General features: G+C 55.2%; 1 protein-coding gene across 2 annotated transcripts in view; it reads right to left on the bottom strand.

Annotated features, from left to right (window-relative positions):
• Positions 1 to 4,703: 4,703 nt before the first annotated feature.
• HHIPL1 (HHIP like 1) overlaps positions 4,704 to 22,892 on the bottom strand; it is a 30,423-nt gene continuing 12,234 nt past the window's right edge. The window contains exons 4-10 of one of the 2 annotated variants that reach the window (XR_009732192.1): positions 18,058 to 18,386; positions 17,486 to 17,612; positions 14,426 to 14,571; positions 11,268 to 11,349; positions 7,648 to 7,730; positions 6,440 to 6,592; positions 6,027 to 6,111 (exon numbers count right to left, since the gene is read on the bottom strand). Coding sequence is in view for 1 of the 2 variants with exons in the window: in XM_061395304.1 (XP_061251288.1) it covers positions 5,591 to 6,111; positions 7,648 to 7,730; positions 11,268 to 11,349; positions 14,426 to 14,571; positions 17,486 to 17,612; positions 18,058 to 18,386 (1,288 nt within the window). In the remaining variant the exon portion in view is untranslated. Of the gene's footprint in view, positions 6,112 to 6,439; positions 6,593 to 7,647; positions 7,731 to 11,267; positions 11,350 to 14,425; positions 14,572 to 17,485; positions 17,613 to 18,057; positions 18,387 to 22,892 lie in introns of both variants that reach the window. The other variant, XM_061395304.1, reaches the window with a different exon arrangement.

Below are 22,892 nucleotides of genomic sequence, written 5' to 3'. Positions count from 1 at the left end.
TGTGTGACTCTTTTCGACCCCCTGGACTACAGTCCACCAGACTTCCCTGTCCATGGAATTTTCCAGACAAGAATATTGGAGCAGGTTGCCATTTCCTTCTCCAAGGGATCTTTGAAACGCAGGGATTGAACCCATGTCTCTTTCATCTCCTGCAGTGGCAGGCAGATTCTTTACCACTAGCGCCAACTGGGAAGCCAGGGTCAGATCTTAACCTGCTCTGGCCACAGTGCACGGCGGCCATGGAACAGCCGCAGGGTACATTTGTGAGTGCGAGCCTGTCTAACTAAGGAAGGAAGAGAAGTGGGTGCATAGGTCAACACCAGTGACCTCTGGCTCTGTCCCTTCACCATCTCCTCTGATCCTCCCAGCTCTCCTGGGAGCAGGAGAGAGTGTTGGGACCAAACACTGAGGCTCAGGTGGGAGGCCCTTTGCCTGGGAGTCCCCAGCAGAGGGCACCGCCTGGAAGCACGTGGCCAACCACCCGGCCCTTCTCTGGAAAGGTCTGGACAAATGCTACCCACTGTGGTGGACACTGGCCATGTGGCTTCCATACCGGAAGTGGTTTCCCAGCAGGAATCACTGAGGGAGGTGCAGGCAAAAGAAATGGCTCTGAAGTGGCTGCTTCCACTTGAGTGGTCTGGCAGGGCACAGGTCCAGCGGTAGCCCAGGGAACAAGAAAGAGCAGGCTCCTTGGCTCAAAGTCCACTTCCTCTCTGAACTGGGACCCAGTTACACAGCCACCCTGGAGATCACCTGGTTAGGGATGGCTGACCGTGAGAGAAATGTACAACCTAAAAGCTGGGAGTTACGTTTGATTTGGGGACATTACTGAGGACTAAAGCCTGAGATTACCTCTCAGATAGCCCTGAGGAACTGTTCCAAAGAAGTAAGGGAGGAGAAAGATATATTCCCTGGTGGCTCAGCCGGTAAAGAATCCACCTGCAATGTGGGAGACCCAGGTTCGATCCCTGGGTTGGGAAGATGCCCTGGAGGAGGGCATGGCAACCCACTCCAGTATTCCTGCCTGGAGAATCTCCATGAACAGAGGAGCCTGGTGGACTACAGTCCATGGGGTCACAAAGAGTCAAACATGACTGAGTGACTAAGCACTACTACTATAGATAGATATATAATGTCTCCTATGTTGGCAGGCAGGTTCTTTAATACTAGCGCCACCTGGGAAACCCCGTAAATATAGAGGTGAGCTCAATCCCTGGGTTGAGACGATCCTCTGGAGAAGGAAATGGCTACCCACTCCAGTATTCTTGCCTGCGAAATCCATGGACAGAGGAGCCTGGCAGGCTACAGTCCACGGAGTCGGACATGACTTGGCAAAAACAACCACTGCCACCATATATTAATATATATGAGTTTTTGCAAAAATAAAAAACATGTAGTCGAACATCAAAAGATGACTGCTAACCATAAAAAACAGACACCTCAAGTTAATGATTTTAGTGCTGGACACACAAGAGTCTGGGCTCACTGAAGTTATTCCTCAGATAGGCATCCTGAGCAACCTTGCCCATGAACTTGGGCAAACTCTAGGAGATAGTGAGGAACGGGGATCCTGGCAGGCTGCAGCCCATGGGACTGCAAAGAGTCAAACACAACTTAGCGACTGAACAGCAACAAACGCATCTTAACTATATAACGCCAGTGTCCAGTTTTTCTCCAGCTTGAAAATCCCTCATGGCACACCGTAGGGGTGGCTGCAGTGGCTGAAGGCTTGATGGCGGGCAACATCCCTTGTTTACCTGGAATGGTAGGCAACATTTTTTTCTTCCAAGTGTCAGGGGTACCACATGGAGTAAATGTGAGGATTAAATGATCCTGCACACCTGAGGCTAGTCCTCAGCAGGGCATGAGCGGACGGATGCTCCCACAGGAAGATGTGGTTCTCCATGTGAGCTGAAGGGGCTCATCTTCCCCCCATGTTACGGATGTGCCGCTGGATCATTCTCACGCTGGTCTCTCCACGTGGCATACCCCTCCCCACCCTGTCTTGTGCAGCTGACTAGTAGGTGTGAACACCACCAACCTACTACTGAGTTTTCCATCGAGAAAGCAACATGGAACAGCCTGGGCATGTTTGTAAAGATTGTCTCATTTTTTTCTTCCAACAATGACTTCCTAAGGTCACACAGTCAAGGCTGTGACTAGAGAGTATCTAGTATCTCGGGCATTGTCTCCAAGCCGAGCATTTGCAAAGTGGAAACACAGAAATGCCTTACAGAGCTGGAAATGGCCCCGTATCTCGGTGGCCTTCAGCCACTGACTCTAGCTGTCCAGCACCTGGGGGCAATGGGCACTTCCTCATCAGAGGAGAAAGGTGGTCACCAGGGCCCTGCCCGGAGGGGCTTGCTGGAGGGATGCAGGTAAACAGGGAATGAATGAGGCCAACCGGGGACCTGGAGTACTGTTACCTTAGGCTGACACCCAGGATGCAGTCTTCGGCTCTGGGCCACACCTGGGACATCCCTGCAGCGGTGACTCCGAGGGCTCCAGACTGAGCTGTGTGACACTGGGCGGAGGCAGGCCCTCTCTGGGAAGGTTCTGAGAGATCACTCTAGCTGCTGACCAGAGCCCAGCTTAGAGGGGATGAGGGAAGAGGCCTCTAGAGAGTAGGGGGAGTATTGGCCCAGACCCACCTCCATCCCCAGAGACCTTGGAAGACTCAGAGGTCAGGAGCCAAGTCCCTGGGGGACAGGGTCACTTGTGATTGCTCCCTCCACTTGCTGAGGCTGGCGGCAGAATAAGAGGAGCACTGGACGGGGAGTCCACGCCCAACTCTGCCCCTCCCTGGGGCCGTGTCCCCAACTACACATGACCAGGCCCAAAGCCTGGTTTCTAACATTGGCTATGTGACATTGGGCAAGTAACTCAGGCCCCGGGGCCTCAGCTTCCACATCTGTAAAATGGGTGGGAAGGTGACCACAGCACCTTCCTCCTAGGGTTAATAAAAGGATTGAAGAGTGACTAATATGTAAAACCTTTAGGACAGCACCTGGCACAGTAAGTGTTCAGCCAATGTCAGCTACCTGACCTTGTTACTACTAACGAAAGAGCAACGAGTTTGTGAGCCTCCTTCTCAGGAGTCAGGCTGCAGCCTCAGCCTCATTCAGAGCCTGAGCGGGTGATGGGTCTTCAGGTTGGGGAGGAGGAGCACTCTGCCTGGAGGACTGACGGCCAAGGCCAGCACTGCCCAGAGGAGCGATGGGGCCTGGGACCTCTCCCGCTTACCCCCACAAACAGGAGCGTCACTCAGGGCCTAGCAGGGGGCTGGGCCACTCCAGCTCACCACGTGCGGGAAGTGCCAGGGCCACAGATGGTGGCACAGGCTGTGGGTGCTGAGGTCAGTGAGAGGTGCCCACCTCCCAGGCCCCGCCTTATAGGCTCATGTCCTCCAGGCTGTGAACTTAGAGGGGAGCTCTGTGGGGTGGGGAGGGTCAGGGAAGAGCATGGAGGAACCCCTGGATGAGGAGGCAGAGGCTGCTGCAACCCATCCCCTGGCTTCAGGCCAGAGGGACCAACAGGTCTGGCCTCTCGCCGGGCAGGGCCATGGAGCTGCCTTCTCTGAGGGTCCTGGGGGCCACCCTGCCTCCCCTGGACTCCAGTCTTAGGTCAGCCCCATCTGAACAAAGGCCTCGGACACTCAGCCTCCCAGGGTCACTCCCCCAGCTGCCCAGTGAGGAGTTCGGCTTGGATGGTCCCCATGGGCCACCTGCTTGCCCATGGAGACCCACAGGGGTCTCCATCAGTTACTTCCTGGAGAACCTGGCAGCCCGCAGTAGGGGGCAGGGGGACCCTGGGCCAAGCTGAGACTTTCTGTGGGTATAGCCAGGGGCTTCAGTGGTTCAGGTGCTGGCAGGTATTAGGGCTAATCAGCTCATGTTCAAATCTGGCCTCCCTCTCCCTGGCAGGGTGATATCTCAACTAAGATATTGAAGTTCTGTGACCCTCAGTTTCCCCATCTGTAAATGGGGAGGACGAGGGCTGTTTTGAGGATTGAATGAGTTCAGGCGTGCTGCACGTTCTTATGAAGAAGCCACACCCCGTGGGGGGTTAATTGTGGTTTCCAGGTGGGGCTCAACAGGGTTAGACGAGCCACAGGGGTTTGGGGGCCTCGCCATCCCCACTTAGGGCAGAGGTAGGGGAGTTGGAGAGGGTGGTGGTGGTTGTGGTTCAGTCGCTAAGTCGTGTCCGACTGTTGCGACCCCATGGGCTGTGTCGCTTGCCAGGCTCCTCTGGCCATGGGATTCTCCGGGCCAGAACCCTTAAAGCTTTTCTCTGCAGCCTCATACGCCACAATGAGCTTCATCGAGCAGCTGGGAGACCCTGACAGGCTTCTGCCTGCACCATTTTTTCTGCCAAGCACGCCACCCAGTGCCAGCTGCACTCTCAGGACAACACCCAGGTTGGGTTGGGATGCCCCATCTGGAGCCCTCTCAGCAACCCCCTCCCGGACATGGGCCATATCCGTCGTCACTGCCCAGTGACCACCCTTCTGCTTCTCCTCCCTGGCCCCCATCAGAGGCTGAACCCAGCCACACTGATACCCCTGGACAGGCCTAGCATGAGCCCAGGCTGGGGCCATCCGTGGGCAAAGGAACTTCCAGCTGTGAGCAGGAGGGCAACTGCAGGCCGGGGGCCCCTTCTCCCACCCCACCCCCAGCTTCCAGTCAGAGAAAAGAGGCGGGAAGGAGGGTTTGTAAACAGTCACGCTGTTGGCACAGCCCTGGGTGACAGAGCATCAGTAGTCTCGCTGGGTCCATAGCCTGGCCAGCCCCTGGAGTAGGGCCGGAGGAAGCGGAAGGTTCCCTGGGATTTCACTGAGGGGCTGGGGTGGGGGGATGGAGATGAGACAGGTGGCCCTGGCACAGGCTTGAAAGTGGAGAGACCTGAAGCCTCACCAGCAACCGTGATGCCTGGACTGGCTGGGCCCGGGAGGCTTCTCCCTGAAGTCACCTAGTGCCCCCTGCCTGCCCTCCCCAGGGCAGCCTGACTCTCACCGCCCACGGGTCGCCCTAGACCCACCCATCTGATGACCTCCCTTGTCCCCACTAGACGCCTTCAGGTTCTCCTCCACAACTCTGACTGCCAGGCCACCAGTCCACATCCTTTGGGTAGCATTTCTCAGGCCATAGTCCAGCTGATTGGCGAGCCTTCCACTCCCCGGCCCCTCCCTCCATCCACGGCAGACCTCTGTTAATGCAGCCAGTGGTCAGGTCCACCCTTGAAAGGCAGCTGCCCTCGGTGCTCAGGCTGTGCTCCTGGCCCGCTGCTTGAGATGCTTGGAGGTAAGAACACCTCTACCCAGAACCACGGCGCCCACAGGGACCACACCTGTGCCCACAGGGACCACCCCCACCCCCACCACACACTCTGCCGCTTCCGGGTAGACGCAGGGGCAGAAACACAGAACACGTGCGCACAGCACACGCCTCCCACGCATCCAGGGGACAGCGTTGCAGATGGGTCGCCCCAGGCACCCGCCCCACGTTCCGCTCCACCCTCGGACCCGGGCGCACGCACCAGGCGCGCACCCTGGGTGGAGGGGCCTCCCCGGCTCCGGCCGGACGGTGCTCGCCTACAGATCGGGGTCCTCGCGGCTGCACACGACGCCGGCATCCTCCTGGTGGCCGCAGTTGTGCGAGCCCAGGCCGGCGTGCGCGCACTCCAGCAGGTTGCGCTCGCTTCCCGTGCAGCGCACGTCGTCCAGCAGGATGGGCAGCGTGCGCCCCTCGCCGAATTCCGCGCGCTTGGCCGCCCGCGCAGCGTACAGAAAGCCCAGCTGGCGGCACACGACGGCCGCCGCCTTGGTGTCCCAGGCGTCGTCGCACACGGTGCCCCAGCGTCCCCCCGCGAACACCTCCACGCGCCCGCGGCCCGGGCTGAGGCCCGCCGGCCGCACCAGACGCACTGCGCCGTTCGAGGGCTCGGGGTCGGCTGTGCCGAGCCGTCCCCGCCGCCGCCCGCTACCCCGACGGCGCCCGGGCCGCGAGGTGGGCCGTGGGGGCCGTGGGGTGGGCGCCGGCGGAGCGGCTGTGGGGCGGCTGCGGCGGGGAGCCTTGGTGGGCCGTGGGGTGCTCTCCGTCCTCCGGATGAACTCTGCACAGAGGAAGAGCCTGCGGTCAGAGGGACCCCGGCCGCCCCAGCCCACCCTAGTCCTCCACCCCGGAAGGCAGCCCAGGGAAAGATGTCCTGGTTCTGCCCTCTGCTCGGACCCTGAGAATGAGGTCCCCAACAGTGCTTCTGGGGTCACCCTGACCCCACAGATGCCAACCTGGAGCTGGGCTAGGCGCTTCTCGGGTCATTCTGCAAAGCCCTGCTGCTGCCTTCACTGCCCAGGCCGCCCTCCCCCACCTCTGGACCGCACCTTCCTCTTCACCCAGGCTCAAGCCTCATCAGCTCCAGGCCCTTCCCTGCGCGCCCCTACCTGCTCCAGCTCCTCCCGGCTCTGGGTCCCGGAGACGCCCCGCACAACTTCTCCCATGGGGCCTGGGACACTAAATGACTTCTCTGTCTGCCCCAGCTGGTACAGGGCCTGGTCTGACTTCTGTAGCCTCGGCATCCAGCACAGAGCCGGGACCTTACAGAAGAGCAGAAGCTATTGCAAGAGTGAGTGGGAAAGGGCCAAGGTTTGAAATCAACTGCAGCTAGAATTACCTCCCACCCCCGAACACCCAACTCACCCCTTCCCCCAAATCCTTCTCCGGGCAGTGGGGCACCCCTTCTTCAGGGCCAGGTACCCCCACCGCCCTGCTGCCTAGTCCCCCTCTTCCTGCCCCCCCACCCCCAACTCCAGTCTGCCAGCTGGAGACCTGCTGGGCACACTCAGCCCACTAAAGTATTTCCTTTGGCCCACAGGGTGGTTTTTAAAACTGTGAACTAGTTGCCAAAATTTTCCAAATCAGGAGATTGTACAATAACAACCCAAGAAGGCAGGGACCATATCTGCTTGCTCAGCGTTAAAGCCCCAGATTGAAGCACATACATGTGCTGGATGGATGCAAGCATGCATATCCTGCTTGTCTCGAGAACTGGAAGATCTGACAACACAGGGTCTGTCTCTGTTCCCACCTAGCTTGAGCCCAGAGGAACAGCCCCTCCTCGGGGCATACCCTCTTCAGAGGGCCCCAGATCCCACAGGCGGTCACTGTGGCCTTGCCTGGCCCCTCCGGAGGATTGGCACCCCTTCCCTCCCCACGAAGCTTGTCAAAAACAGAACCAGCTTATAGCAGAGCTGGTCCAAATGTCCCATCCCCTAGGTGCCCTTGTGCTGAGAATAACTCCTTCCACGCTCGCTCACATATAGATCTGCCTCCTTTCTCTGCCCCTCCCTAGAACTCTGAGTGAACCTTGCCTGGGACCCACTATCTCTCCCTTCGTCACATGGGTTCTGACGCCTGCAGCCCCTTGGAGCCGCCTACCGTGGCCTGGGACTGACACACACCAGGGGGAGGGAGTTTCAGGAGTTCCATGCCCTCCGAGTATCTGCTGTGCACCGGGCACAGTGCTGGGCACAGTGAGGGAGCCGAGGAAGGGCATCCAGACCCAGCCAGGAGCATGCACATCTTGGGGGAGGGGGTGGGGAAGTGTGGGCTGTGGAAACCCCCTCTGTGTCTCCCGCTGGCAGGCACTTACTTTCTTTGGGCACGAAGTGGATGAGGCGGCTCCTGACCTTCACCCGGGAGGGCTGGATCTGACACTTGCCCGGTGGTGCCCGTCTGCCGACACACAGGACATCATGAGTCACCCCACCCCCTTGGGAGCTCACCCTGAGTGTGTCCCTCTGGGATCACCCACCCTCTGCAGCCACGCGTGAAGGGGAAGGGCTGGTGTGCGTTCAGGCCTGGGCCGGTGTGGACGGTAACAAGGGTGGCCATTCATGGAGCAGCACCCAGGTGGCTCAGTGGCAAAGAATCCACCTGCAGTGCAGGAGACCTGGGTTCGATCCCTGGGTTGGGAAGATCCCCTGGAGAAGGGAGAGGCTACCCACTCCAGTATTCTGGCCTAGAGAATTCCATGGGCTGTATAGTCCATGGGGTCGCAAAGAGTCAGACAGGACTGAGTGACTTTCACTTTCACTTTCACCCAGGTGGCTCAGTGGTAAAGAATCTGCCTGCCACTGCAGGAGACTCCAGAGACAGAGGTTCGATCCCTGGGTTGGGAAGATCCCCTGGAGAAGGAAACGGCAACCCACTCCAGTGTTCTTGACTGGAGAAGCTCTGGATGGAGGAGCCTGGCGGGCTACGAGAGTTGGACCCAATAGCACACTCCTGCTGCACACGCCTCCCAGACCCCAAGAGCCTGACCCCAGGACAGGAACATCCCTGAACAGCCTGCCGAACACCCACTCAGGCCTCTGCCTGAAGTGCACGAGGGCCCCGGCGGCCACTGCTAACTCAGGGCATGAAGCGTGCTTGGGATGAGATCAAGTGTCCCACTCCCCCTCCCCAGCAGCCGGGTCTGACTCCTATACCTGCCACTGCAGGCCCATCCCTGCATCTTTCCCTGGCCCCTGTCCCCCACGGTCTTTGAGGAGGGTCTCTCCCTGCCCCTCTGGTTCTGAGATTTCTGGTGATACAGAATCAAAGGGAAAGGTTAAGTCGATCTGAAGAATAAAGCGGGGAGAGAGAGAGAGAGCCTCGGGGCTGGCAGCAGAGCTGAGGGAACTGGGGGGGCCTTGGAGTGCCAGGTTGGAGAGCGCCGGGAGAAAAAAGAGCCTGAGAAGGGTTGCCAGGGCTCTGAATTGGGTCTCCTTGGACATCTTGGAGGGGCACAAGGAAGGAATGGAATCCCATTTTAATGAGCTTCTGGCCGTTGATCTGTGAGTCTTTGAATGGGACCGACCCTATTCTGGGACCAGCCCACGTGGGTCCAAGACTTCAATGGGTTCCAGGAGCACGAGGGGAAAGCCCAAGGGCTGAAGCAGCCACGTGACCCCGGGTGGCTTTCAAACAGCCCCCGCAGAAGGGAGAAAGCGAGGGGGGACGTGGGCTGTTCCCCTCCTCCCACAGAGGCTGAAACACAGCCCGGTTCACATCCTTCTCCAAGCTGCAGAAAGGGTGGTTTTTCCGGCTACTCTGAGCTCCAGATAATAGCCACACGTGTCAGACCGACCTAGCTGGGTTTTGTTCCTTAAGGAAATTACGTAAAAATTTTTTTGTTTTGCCAAAGGGTAGGAGATGCACCCAGTAAAATCCCACAGTGGCTATGTTTGGGCAGAGGACCCCCACCCTACCCTCTCCGTTTCCCATTTCTTCATTTTCCAAATGTTCTGGAATGTGGCCCCTCTGCCATATGTTGTGGGTGCAAAAACTGAATGTGGATTCCAAAAGAGAAAAGTGCAAGGGATGAGAAGGGTCAGAGAGGGTGCGGGAAAGGGGAGTCTAGCGTCTTGCCTGCTCCTCTGACCCATGAGACCTTGAGCAGAGATGCCTAAGCCTCAGGTCCCTCTGTTGTAAGAGGGTCGTGAGTCGAGAGAGCTGCAAGGGATGTGGAGTCGATCCCTAGGTTGGGAAGATCCCCTGGAGGAGGGAATAGCTACCCTTCCCAGGTGGCGCTAGTGGTAAAGAAACCTCCTGCCAATGCAGGAGATGCAAGAGACGCAGATTTGGTCCCTGGGTCAGGAAGACCCCCTGGAGGAGGTAATGGCAACTCGCTCCAGTATTCTTGCCTGAAAAATCCCATGGACAGAGGAGCCTGACAGGCTACAGTCCTTGGGATCACAAAGACCCGGACATGACTGAAAAGACTGATCTTGCATGCATGAGCCCAGAGGGATGCTGCACAGACTAAAGGAGTTGGTGGGTTTCAGGCAGTATCTGGAATGAATTAGGTGATATTTCCTTAGAGAAGCATTTTTCCCCTCCAAATTGGAAATAACCTAAATGTCCAAGGGATGGATAAGGCAGTCACGGCACAGTGACTCAACAGAAAATTATGCAGCCATCAAAAACGAGCCTTCTGAGGGTGATGTTGCAAAGTGGAAATGTTTATGCAAAATAAGGACAGACCTACGAAGAAAAATGCAAAGTCTGCATGTGTTCCTCCACAACGCCAGCAATCCAAACGCGGCCAGGACCTCAGAGGAGGGAAAGAAGCAAGCACTTATGTTTTTCTTGATAGTTATGTCAATAATGAAGAGCTCTGTGCTTTCAGCAAAACAGTGTGGTAAACGAGGAATGTCTGAGAGAGGGTCACAGACCAGAGAAAGCTAACGAGACACAGTAACTAAATACCACGTGGAATTCTGGATGGAATCCCAAAGCAAAGGAGGGAAAAACCAGAGGAATCCTTTTTTTTTTTTAAGTATGGAGGTACCTGACTTTTTAAAAAGTGTGGCATTTAGTGAATAGTAAAGTACCAGTATCAGTTCATTAACTGTGATAGTATTAGTTGCTCAGATGTGTCTGAGTCTTCGGACCCCATCGATTGTAACCCACCAGGGTGCCCTGTCCATGGAATTCTCCAGGCAAGAATACTGGAGTGGGTTGCCATTCCCTTCTCTAGGAGATCTTCCTGACCAGGGAATCGAACCTGGTTCTCCTGCATTGCAGGAAGATTCTTTTCCATCTGAGCCACAGGGGAAGCCCTTAATCATGACAAATGTACCATAATAATCGGGAATACTGAATGGTGGCTATGTGGCAAACTGTGCTATCATGGCAACTTATTTGTAAAACAAAAACTGTTTTAAAAATTTTTTAAGAGTTTTTTAAAATGTGATGGTGGGGTCCATGGTTATCAGCCCCCACTGGTATCATCTTTCTAAGGATGGAAGCGGGCGTGCTAAATTGCTTCAGTTGTGTCTGATTGTTTGCAGCCCCAGGGACTGTACCCGCCAGGCTCCTCTGTCCATGGGATTTTTCAGGCAAGAATACTGGAGTGGGTTTCCATGTGCTCCTCCAGGGGATCTTCCTGACCCAGGGATCGAACCTGCATCTCTGGCGTCTCCTGCGTTGGCAGGTGGTTTTTCTTTTTTTTTTTTTTAACCAATAGCGCCACCTATGAATACAGCAGGACTTTGAGGCTGGCAGATAGGTTCTGAATCTTAGATCTGCCCTTACCAGCAGTATGAGCTTAGCTAGTCACTTCCCCTCTCTGGGCCTCAGTTTTCTCTTCAGAAAAATGGGGGTGTTAATCATACCCACCTTAGGACGCGGTAGAGAGGGGAAGTGCGGTAACGGAGGGGAGTGCTCCTGGCAGACAGAAGGGGCTCAGGCCCTCTGGGGCGGGGTGGGCGGGAGGCGGGTACTCACCTGGAAGGGTCGATCATCTTGTAGACCACCCCATGTGCCACAGTGGCACTTGGCATGCCCGTTGACATGAAGTACAGCTCCCCTGGAACAAGACGCAAGGCAAAGGGTGAGACTGCTGCCTGGAACACCATCCGGGCCAGCCCCACGCCCCCACCTCAGGCTCTGGGCCGCACCCCAACCTGTGAGCCAGGAGGGGAGATGCTCCGGGTCAGTGTACCTCTCCAGTCCCCAGAACAGGGAAAGGAGGCTGAGAAAGGCGTCCAAACGCACCCTGGGGTCTCTGCAGCACAGCTTCCTGGGGTGCTGGCCACTCTGCCTGCACCCACCCTGGCTCTGACCTCTGCTCGTGCCTCCTTCCTGGTGACCCCAGGGACCCTACCCCTGGTTCCTGCCTGGTCTCATGCCCAGCACACACACCTCTGAGCACCAGTAGGGGTCCACAGCCCAGCTCCCCACTGACTGCTTACTGGTGACCAGCTTCCGCATTCCTCCACAGGCCTGCCTCGTAGGGCTGTTGTGAGGATAACAAGAGCGTGGGGCACCTGCTCCATCAGTATGAACTATTACTGCCGTTGTTGTTATTGTCATGGGCACCCAGGGTCCAGGTCCCGCCTGGCCCTTGGGGGCAGGGCGCCCCTTCTCTCCACGGAGCAGCAGGCACCTCCCAGGCTGGGAGCAGGGGCAGAAGAGCACAAGCCTGGGGAGTCTCCAGTGTGAATCCCGGCCCCAGCACTTGGCCCCCCGTGAGCTCCCACAGCTCTGGGACAGCCCCCCTCAGCTTCAGTTTGTAGAAGTGGAATCACGAGCACCTGGACCATGGATGCTCTCAGGGGAATTGAGTTCTCTGCTCTCTCCTCACCCATATCCCACCCCCTGGCCCTTGCTGCCACAGGTACAAATGTCCAGGAAGTAGGTTTCATTATTCTCTATGTACAGATGAGACAATAGAGGCTCAGAGAGGTCAAGTGACTTGCCCAAAGTCACACAGCCGGTGAATGGTTAAGCAGGCCCTGAACTCAGAAACACCGGCTGCCTCCAAGCCCACGCTGATGTAGGAGACGTGGTAGCTGGGAGGCCTAGACACAGCCACACGTGGCTCAGTGTGATGGTTCAGCTGTGCTAATACCTCCCATCCCATAGGAGGCAGCGAAGAGCTCTCCCAAGGATGGGGGCAGGGGTGGATTCCCCAAAGAGAGGCTGGGACAGGCAGTGAGATGGGAGCTTGGAGGAAAGCATGACCCTGGTGACTGGTGCAGTCATGGAGGGCTACATGATGGTGGTGTCTGATAATCAAGACCCAGGAAACCTGGAGAATTCTTGAAGGGGAAGACTCTTGAGAGGTGACCTGTGTAACTAGGGTAGAGCCAGTTGTCAGGGGAACTGGGGGCTGGGGAGAGCAGGATGCTGGGCTGTCAATGCCTTCTGACTCCTCCCTCCAGGAGCCCCAGCCCTGCCTTGGTGGGGGTGGTGGGGTGGAATAGACCCACAAGGTGCATGCACCCTGTAGGAGGGAGCAGGGTCCCAGCAAGCTGGTCCCTGCTGGAGAGTCCACAGGCACAGCCGTGAACTTGAGCCATCACTTCTGGTCTCTGGGCCCCTTTCTGGAGAGAGGCCTTGGGAGCGGCCTGGCTCCTCCCTGGCTGGGCAGCCCTCCTTGAACCTACACTCCAGGCCCTGAAGGAACTTGGGGTCCCCGCACGTGCCGCCCCCTTGACCTCGATGCACTTCTCCATCGACTGCCTTTGCCTGACAGAGCTCCAGCTTGACACCCTGCTCTGGGAGGCCTCGGGGGGCCAGGCTGTGTCCAGTGCCCCACCCCCTCATCCCAAGACCGGGCAGGAGAGCCAGCCTCATTCCCCCATCCGTACAGTGACAGCACTGGACGGGCGCAGCCTAATGCCCCATCCAGCCTTAATCTGTAGGAAGCCATGGCCCCCCAACCCCATGCGCAGCCAGGGATCCCTGATGGCACTGCTAAGCTCTGCCCAGGGCCACGCCGTCCTCCTGGTCTCTGCAGTGTGGACTGTCCCTGGAGGACACTGGGCCAGCAGAGGTCCTTGTTGTGCAATTTACAAACGTCAGAAGATCAAGCCGAGAGGCGGAGGCTGCACGGAGCTGGGGCAGTTTGCAGGCCTCAGCTCCCCGGGTCTCTGTACCTTCAGGGGCCGCCTGCCTGCCTCACCAGCAGGCTGTCCCTCGGCCTGTCTGTCTTTGAGGGGCCTCCTCCTGGCCCTCGGTGTCACTCAGAAGGGCCCCCTGGGCCTGCCTCTGGGTCTGAGCTCTGTGTGGGGTGCACCAGGAAAGGGCACCCCCCCTTCCAAAACATGTTAACCCCCTACTGACCAAAAGAAAAGGCTTTCAAGGACCCAGTGGGCTTGGGGGGGGGCAGTGGGGGCTGGGGCTGCCCTGTGAAAACTTAGATTCTGACGAGTGTCGGTTCAACAAAGGTTTCCCAGACTCAGGCCTGGGGGCTCTGGGCACTGGGCCCTGCGGGGGGACACTTCTCGAAAGGCCCTCGGGAGGGTGTTGCCTAGTAACCTGGCCAAGCATCCACCGGGCCCCACTGGGGGCCCCTCGGCTTTTGTCTAGGGACAATCCGGGGCCAAGGACAAAGGCGGGATCCAGCCCCCAGGGTCCTTCTTCCTCTCCCCTCCCCCTCTGCTCCTGGCATTGAAAACACAAGCGCCTGAACAGGGGACCCACTAACAGGCAAGAAAGCAGTGCCCACCACTCTCCGAGGACAATGCAGCTTCATTCATAGGCCCCAGTGCATTTGCCATCAGGAATCCAGGGTGCTGGGGGTCCCCAGGGAGGCACTCTCCCGCCACTTGCCTGCCTTTCCACCATCACACCCGTTCCTGGCCCCATAACCTCCCTGGACTCTTACCTGTGGGGTCACGTGATCCCTCCCAGTAACTCTGCCCATGGTGGGAGTGGGGAACCACTGCTCCCATTTTCCAGATGAGGAAATGGAAGCTCAGACAGGTGAGAACTGACACCCAGGCAAGGCTCAAGACCTCTGAACATGTCACCCTCCAGCCTGGAGGTGACTCAGTCCTGAGATGCCATCCGGGGAATCCCAGGCCAGAAGGACCCAGGGGTGGGGAGTCAGTGCCAGGCAGGGGCAGCCTGGATGGAAGGGCCTCAGCAGCGCTCACCAGCCTCGTCCTCGCCGAAGGAGATGATGTGTGGGTAGTAGTTGTTGATGAGGCCTGGGAACGCGCAGGTCTGGCCACGGCCCATGCAGATCTCGCTGTACCGCCACTGGCCTGTCTCTGGGTTCTCCCGGAGGGACATCAGACGCCTGCAAAGGAGGATGGGCTGAGGGGTCCTGCCTGGCAGGGTGCCTGGGGGAAGCCCACCCACCAACCCACCCATCCACTCATCTGTTAGCCATGCAACCAGGACTGCACATAATATGCAGGGTCCAGTGCAAAATGAGCGTGCAAGGACCCTTGTTCAAAATGTACTAAAAGTTTCAAGACAGTGACGGGAGATCGTTAAACTGAGCGTGGGCCCTTCTGAGCACATCTGTGCAAGTGCACAGACCGCACGTCCGGGAAGCCTGCCCTGCATGCAGTCTTTACTGAGCACCAGCTGTTGGGTCAGCCGAAAAGTTAGTCTGGGTGTTTCTGTTAGATGTACGGAAAAGCCTGAGCAAACTGTTTGGCCAACCCAGTACATAGCAGGAGAAGCATGGTGCTCAGTCACTCAGCCGTGTCCGACTCTGTGATCCCACGGACTGTGGCCCGCCAGGCTCCTCTGTCCATGGGATTCTCCAGGCAAGAACACTGGAGTGGGTTGTCATGCCCTCCTCCGTGGGATCTTCCCAATCCAGGGATCCAACCCAGGTCTCCCACACTGCAGGCAGATTCTTTACCGCCTGAGCCATCAGGGAAGCCCAGGAGAAGCACATGGGTGAACAAGACCAACTTGGTTTCAGCCTCCTTGGTTCAGTTCCAACCACTGACCAGCAGGAGGCAGTCAGGAGCCAACTTCCAGTTCAGAAGCCTCCGAGGCTGCATAGATTTGGGAGCTGCCTCCACTTGGGAGCATGAAATGGAGAATCTGGTTTTTTTTGTTTTTGATGCGGACCACTTTTAAAGTAGTCATTGGATTTGTTGTGATATTTCTTCTGTTGTTTATGTTTTGGTGTTTCGGGGCCGCAAGGCACATGAGATCTCAGCTCCCCACCAGCGATGAATCCATGGCCCCTGCAGTGGAAGGCAAAGTCTTCACCACTGGACTACCAGGGGATTCCCAAAGTGGAGAATTTGGCATCTTCAGAATATGCTGATTTTTGTCCCTACTCCCTTCTACATTTGTTAGTCGCCTACGGATACTTTCAGGCCCTGCTTGGTTGCCCCACCTCCTAGAAGCCCTCCTGACTGCTCCTGTGCTGGGCTTCCCCAGAGAGCATGGGCTCTCTGAGGCCAGACTCAAGTGGACCAAGTGAGACTCACACCTGACTTGGGTATGAGGTGTTCTTCAACTTTGTTGCTCTAGCCCTGGCATAAAGCCTGACCCAGCAGAGGAGCTTGGGAAGTGCCAGCAAAATTCACTGAATTTCTATGTTCAGCTGACTTGGACATTCCTGGGGTGGGGGTAGGAGGGTAGCAGAAGAGTAAAAGGAGAATCAGGGTAAAAAGAGAGGTTTCATCTAGACCCATTTTCCAGATGGGATAACTGAGTCCAGAGGGAGACTCTCCAAGCTGGGAGAAGGACACAGCAACCAGAGGCCCAGATCAAGGTTCTCTGTCAGCTCCAGCTATAGACAAATAGCCACAAACCCACCCTAGTTCAGCAGCCTGCAAGAGGTAAGAATTCTGCCAGCCTCAGGCTTCTTTACTTCCTCTCTGAACAGAGACCCTGTTCAACTGCCCTTACGTGGAGAGGCTAGGGTGCGAATAATTAAGAACTGGTGATCCAGTGGTTAGGGTTCCACACTTCCACTACAGGAGACCTGGTTTTGATCCCTGGTTGGGGAAATAAGATTCTTCAAGCTGCATGGGAGTGAGAGGGGAGTGTCTTGCTCAGTCGTGTCCTCAGACCTCATGGACTGTAGCCCGCCAGGCTCCTCTGTCCATGGGATTCTCCAGGAAAGAGTACTGGAGTGGGTTGCCATTTCCTTCTCCAGGGGATCTTCCCAACCCAGGGACTGAACCCAGGTCTCCTGCATTGCAGGCAGACACTTTATCCTCTGAGCCACCAGGGAAGCCCTCAAGCTGCATGGTGCAACCAAAAAAAAAAAAAAAATTCATTTCACAGGAGGCTGGGAAGGTCCTGAGATCACCAACAGATCCTTCCATTTTATTAATAAAACAAAACAACAACCAGTCAACTAGAAATTGGGCATGTTCTAGATTCTAAGTGCTGTAATATGTATGAAAGTGAAAAGTGAAAGTGAAGTCGCTCAGTCATGTCCGACTCTTTGAGACCCCATTAACTTCAGCCCACCAGGCTCCTTCATCCATGGGATTTTCCAGGCAAGAATACTGGAGTGGGTTGCCATTTCCTTCTCCAGAGGATCTTCCTGACCTAGGGATCGAACCCAGGTCTCCCACATTGTAGGCAGATGCTTTACTGTCTGAGCTACCGGGGAACTTCCCCAAATGTATATGAACAGGACCCAAATAAGCTTAAGTAAGCAGGTACTATTATCATTTTGCAAATGAGGAAATTAAAGCTCAGAGAGGTGAAGCAGCTGGCTCAAGGTCACACAGCTAATAAGCATGCCAGGCTTTGGACACGGGTCATCTCAGCTATATTTTAAAACATCATGCCAGGTGTGTGGCTTCCCTGGGTCTCTCTGGGCCTCAGTTTCCCCCTCTGTACAATGGGAGAAACAGGTGGTCATGAGGCTCTGTAAGCTCCCCAGGGGAAAGAGTCTGACCCACGTCAGACTTGGGAGGTATGGTCTTGAACCCTCTCTGAAACCTGTTTGGGATGTGATTTATCCCACCCCCCTTTCTCCCCAACACACCCACCCCTCTCTGGGGGCTCAGTGGGTGGAGGCAGCAAGGCTTCATGGGGCCCAGTGGGCTGACCTCAGCTGGATCCCCAGGTCCCCTCTCTCGAGCAAGGTGACCTCTCTGGCCAGGTGGCACAATGACATGTCCTGGCTTCTAGGAGACAGAGCGGTCAAAGGTGCTGTTCGGGTTCCCCGACCTTTCACCTCTGCGGTCCCTGACCCTCAGAACTGCTGTCGGGTCACTTACCCGCTCATGAAGTCTCCAAAAACGTAGAGGCCGTTCAGGTTGGGGTACTCGCAGCCCCGGTACACGTAGCCCCCAGTCACCGACTTGCCCAGTTTGTGCGGGTAGGCGAAAATCGGCAGCACGTCATCTGCAGAGTGGGGAGACGCTGGGTGAGCCTGCGGGGGTCCCCGGAGGCTCCGCGGGTGGTCCTGAGTCCTGCGGGGCCAAGGGGTGGGAGGTCCCTAGGAGGGCCCGAGAGGGGGCCCCAGAGAGGCAACGAGAAGGGGTAATGCTTAAAGTTTATAAGGTACGGAGAGGGCAAGGATTTGCCAGGCAGGAAGTGATTTGGGGAGGGCGGCGGGGGAGCCATTCCGGAGGGTGGGCGCTGGCTGGCTACAGACGGAGGCACTGGCGCGCATCCCGATGGGGGTGGGGCGGGTTGTACCAGGATCGGGGGTCCCCGGTGGCGCGGGTGGTAGGTGAGGTTAGGCGGCCACCGAGGGAGGCGTGGGCGCACAGCCGTGGAGTGAGGGGTGGCAGATCTGGGGAGAGGGGTCCCCGGGGGCTCAGAGCGGGGTGGCGGGGGCGGTCACCGAGGGAGGCGTTGGCGCACAGCTTGCGGTCATAGCACTGGTAGCCCTCGCGGGCGCGCCAGCCGTAGTTGCGGCCGCGCTCCACCAGATCCACCTCCTCGAACTTGTTCTGGCCCACGTCGCCGCAGAAGAGGCGCCCGCGGCCCGCGCCCGTCGCCGGGTCGCCGCGGTCGAAGGAGCAGCGCCACATGTTGCGCACCCCGAAGGCGTAGACCTCCGGCCGCGCGGCGGGGTCGCCCACGAATGGGTTGTCGGGCGGGATGCGGTAGAGCGGGCCGCGCTCGTTGCGGTCCACGTCGATGCGCAGCACCTTGCCGAGCAGCGCCGATCTGCGGGAGAAAGCACCGACTGGGGCGGGGCTGGGGCTGGGGGTAGGGGGCCTGGAGCCCAAGGCCGCCCCAGGTGCAAGGCAAGCGTTGGCTCTGGGGCCAGAGACCCCAAGTTCATGTCCTCAGCAGCCATGCACCGGCTGGGTAACCCCAATCATTCAATTCGACATTATCAGACACCTTACCATGTGCCCGGCTCCATCCTAAGCATTTGACTTACATACCATCTGTTGCTTTGTTTCATCCTCACAGCAAATCTTTTAGATTGTGTCATTGTTTAGTCAACAAATCATGTCCAGCTCATCCAACTCTCTGGACTGTAGCCCACCAGGCTCCTCTGTCCATGGGATTCTCCAGGCAAGAATACTGGAGTGGGTTGCCATCTCCTTCTCCAGGGGATCTTCCCAACCCAGGGATTGAACCTATATCTCCTGCATTGGCAGGCGGGTTCTTTACCCACTGAGCCACCAGGGAAGCCCCAGTCTTCTAGGTAAGTGGGTGCTGTTGTGATCGCCATTTATTTCACAGTCGAGGCAGCTGAGCTCAGAGAGGCCACAGAGCATCCCTGGTTGCCTCACCCCTCATAAACCGGAGGGCTGAGATCCAGCCTAAGTAGCCTGGCTACAGAAACCCAAGCTCGTCACCGCACTTTCTGGCCCCCCTAGGCCTTGGGGTTCTCTGCTGTAATATTAGATGGTCCCTCTCTTTCTTTGCAGGACTGTGCTACAGGGTGAAAAGGATATAGAAAAATAACGCCTGTTTATAGCTTACTTGCAGCGCAGTATGAAAAGGCAAAATGATAGGATACTGAAAGAGGAACTCCCCAGGTCAGTAGGTGCCCAATATGCTACTGGAGATCAGTGGAGAAATAACTCCAGAAAGAATGAAGGGATGGAGCCAAAGCAAAAACAATACCCAGCTGTGGATGTGACTGGTGATAGAAGCAAGGTCTGATGCTGTAAAGAGCAATATTGCATAGCAACCTGGAATGTCAGATCCATGAATCAAGGCAAATTGGAAGTGGTCAAACAAGAGATGGCAAGAGTGAATGTCGACATTCTAGGAATCAGCGAACTGAAATGGACTGGAATGAGTGAATTTAACTCAGATGACCATTATATCTACTACTGCAGGCAGGAATCCCTCAGAAGAAATGGAGTGGCCATCATGGTCAAAAAAAGAGTCCAAAATGCAGTACTTGGATGCAATCTCAAAAACGACAGAATGATCTCTGTTCGTTTCCAAGGCAAACCATTCAGTATCACAGTAATCCAAGTCTATGCCCCAACCAGTAACGCTGAAGAAGCTGAAGCTGAATGGTTCTATGAAGACCTACAAGACCTTTTAGAACTAACACCCAAAAAAGATGTCCTTTTCATTATAGGGGACTGGAACGCAAAAGTAGGAAGTCAAGAAACACCTGGAGTAACAGGCAAATTTGGCCTTGGAATACGGAATGAAGCAGGACAAAGACTAATAGAGTTTTGCCAAGAAAATGCACTGGTCATAGCAAACACCCTCTTCCAACAACACAAGAGAAGACTCTATACATGGACATCACCAGATGGTCAACACTGAAATCAGATTGATTATATTCTTTGCAGCCAAAGATGGAGAAGCTCTATACAGTCAGCAAAAACAAGACCAGGAACTGACTGTGGCTCAGACCATGAACTCCTTATTGCCAAATTCAGACTTAAATCGAAGAAAGTAGGGAAAACCAGTAGACCATTCAGGTATGACCTAAATCAAATCCCTTATGATTATACAGTGGAAGTGAGAAATAGATTTAAGGGCCTAGATATGATAGATAGAGTGCCTGATGAACTATGGAATGAGGTTCGTGACATTGTACAGGAGACAGGGATCAAGACCATCCCCATGGAAAAGAAATGCAAAAAAGCAAAATGGCTGTCTGGGGAGGCCTTACAAATAGCTGTGAAAAGAAGAGAAGCAAAAAGCAAAGGAGAAAAGGAAAGATATAAGCATCTGAATGCAGAGTTCCAAAGAATAGCAAGAAGAGATAAGAAAGCCTTCTTCAGCGATCAATGCAAAGAAATAGAGGAAAACAACAGAATGGGAAAGACTAGAGATCTCTTCAAGAAAATTAGAGATACCAAGGGAACATTTCATGCAAAGATGGGCTTGATAAAGGACAGAAATGGTATGGATCTAACAGAAGCAGAAGATATTAAGAAGAGATGGCAAGAATACACAGAAGAACTGTACAAAAAAGATCTTCACGACCCAGATAATCACGATGGTGTGATCACTCACCTAGAGCCAGACATCCTGGAAATGTGAAGTCAAGTGGGCCTTAGAAAGCATCACTACGAACAAAGCTAGTGGTGGTGATGGAATTCCAGTTGAGCTATTCCAAATCCTGAAAGATGATGCTGTGAAAGTGCTGCACTCAATATGCCAGCAAATTTGGAAAACTCAGCAGTGGCCACAGGACTCGAAAAGGTCAGTTTTCATTCCAATCCCAAAGAAAGGCAATGCCAAAGAATGCTCAAACTACCGCACAATTGCACTCATCTCACACGCTAGTAAAGTAATGCTCAAAATTCTCCAAGCCAGGCTTCAGCAATATGTGAACCGTGAACTTCCTGATGTTCAAGCTGGTTTTAGAAAAGGCAGAGGAACCAGAGATCAAATTGCCAACATCCACTGGATCATGGAAAAAGCAAGAGAGTTCCAGAAAAACATCTATTTCTGCTTTATTGACTCTGCCAAAGCCTTTGACTGTGTGGATCACAATAAACTGTGGAAAATTCTGAAAGAGATGGGAATACCAGACCACCTGATCTGCCTCTTGAGAAATTTGTATGCAGATCAGGAAGCAACAGTTAGAATTGGACATAGAACAACATTCTGGTTCCAAAATATGAAAAGGAGTTCGTCAAGGCTGTATATTGTCACCCTGTTTATTTAACTTATATGCAGAGTACATCATGAGAAACGCTGGACTGGAAGAAACACAAACTAGAATCAAGATTGCCGGGAGAAATATCAATAACCTCAGATATGCAGATGACACCACCTTTACGGCAGAAAGTGAAGAGGAACTAAAAAGCCTCTTGATGAAAGTGAAAGTGGAGAGTGAAAAAGTTGGCTTAAAACTCAACATTCAGAAAATGAAGATCATGGCATCCGGTCCCACCACTTCATGGGAAATAGATGGGGAAACAGTGGAAACAGTGTCAGACTTTATTTTTCTGGGCTCCAAAATCACTACAGATGGTGACTGCAGCCATGAAATTAAAAGACACTTACTCCTTGGAAGGAAAGTTATGACCAACCTAGATAGCATATTCAAAAGCAGGGACATCACTTTGCCAACAAAGGTTCGTCTAGTCAAGGCTATGGTTTTTCCTGTGGTCATGTATGGATGTGAGAGTTGGACTGTGAAGAAGGCTGAGCGCCGAAGAATTGATGCTTTTGAACTGTGGCGTTGGAGAACACTTTTGAGAGTCCCTTGGACTGCAAGGAGATCCAACCAGTCCATTCTGAAGGAGATCAGCCCTAGGATTTCTTTGGAAGGAATGATGCTAAAGCTGAAACTCCAGTACTTTGGCCACCTCATGCGAAGAGTTGACTCATTGGAAAAGACTCTGATGCTGGGAGGGATTGGGGGCAGGAGGAGAAGGGGATGACAGAGGATGAGATGGCTGGATGGCATCACTGATTCGATGGACATGAGTGTCAGTGAACTCCAGGAGTTGGTGATGGACAGGGAGGCCTGGCGTGCTGTGATTCATGGGGTCGAGAAGAGTCGGACATGACTGAGCGACTGTTCTGATCTGATCTGCAGCACCTAGCACAGCAACAGGCATGCAGTAGGCGCTCATTAAGTGTTTGGTGAGTGAATGAATGAATAACTGCAATCAAAGTCAAGTGCACCATTTAAGAGTACCAGGGAGGGCAGGGAGACAGGAGAGAACGCGGCAGATGTTAGCAGGAAACAGGAGGTGGGGTTCTTGCCTCCTCTCTCGCACGCGCCCAGGGCCATCGCAGCAGGTCAGGGGTCACCCCACACTCCACACACACCATCCTGAACCCAGGCTCTGAGCGGCGAACAACTTGCCAGTCTCCCAGGCAGCTCTGGACAGGAAGTGAGGTCCCTTCAGGGTGCCCGGCCACATCGGCTTCTGGGGCCTGGGAGTGAGACCTCAGCACGTTGCCTCCAGAGCCATACCGAATAGGGCGCAGCTGCAGCCCGGACCTCCACGCAGCCACTGGGGTGAGCAGCTTCTGGGTCTCATTCATTGCAGGACAAAAGTGACACACAATGGAATCTGCGACATGCTTAAAGATGTGCAGAGGGGAACACACCCTCTTCATCTGTGGCTTTTTTACAGTATTTATTTATTTCTTTGGCTGTGTCGGGTCTTAGTTGAGGCATGTGGGATCTTTAGTTTGGGCATGGGAACTCCTGGTTGTGGCATGTGGGATCTAATTCCTTGACCAAGGATTGAACTGCACTGGGAGCAGAGTCTTAACCGC

This window comes from Bos javanicus, chromosome 21, assembly GCF_032452875.1.
Source record: "Bos javanicus breed banteng chromosome 21, ARS-OSU_banteng_1.0, whole genome shotgun sequence".
NCBI classification, from domain to species: Eukaryota; Metazoa; Chordata; class Mammalia; order Artiodactyla; family Bovidae; genus Bos; species Bos javanicus.
Note: the sequence above shows the minus strand (reverse complement) of the source record. Positions and strands in the feature narration are given on the sequence as shown.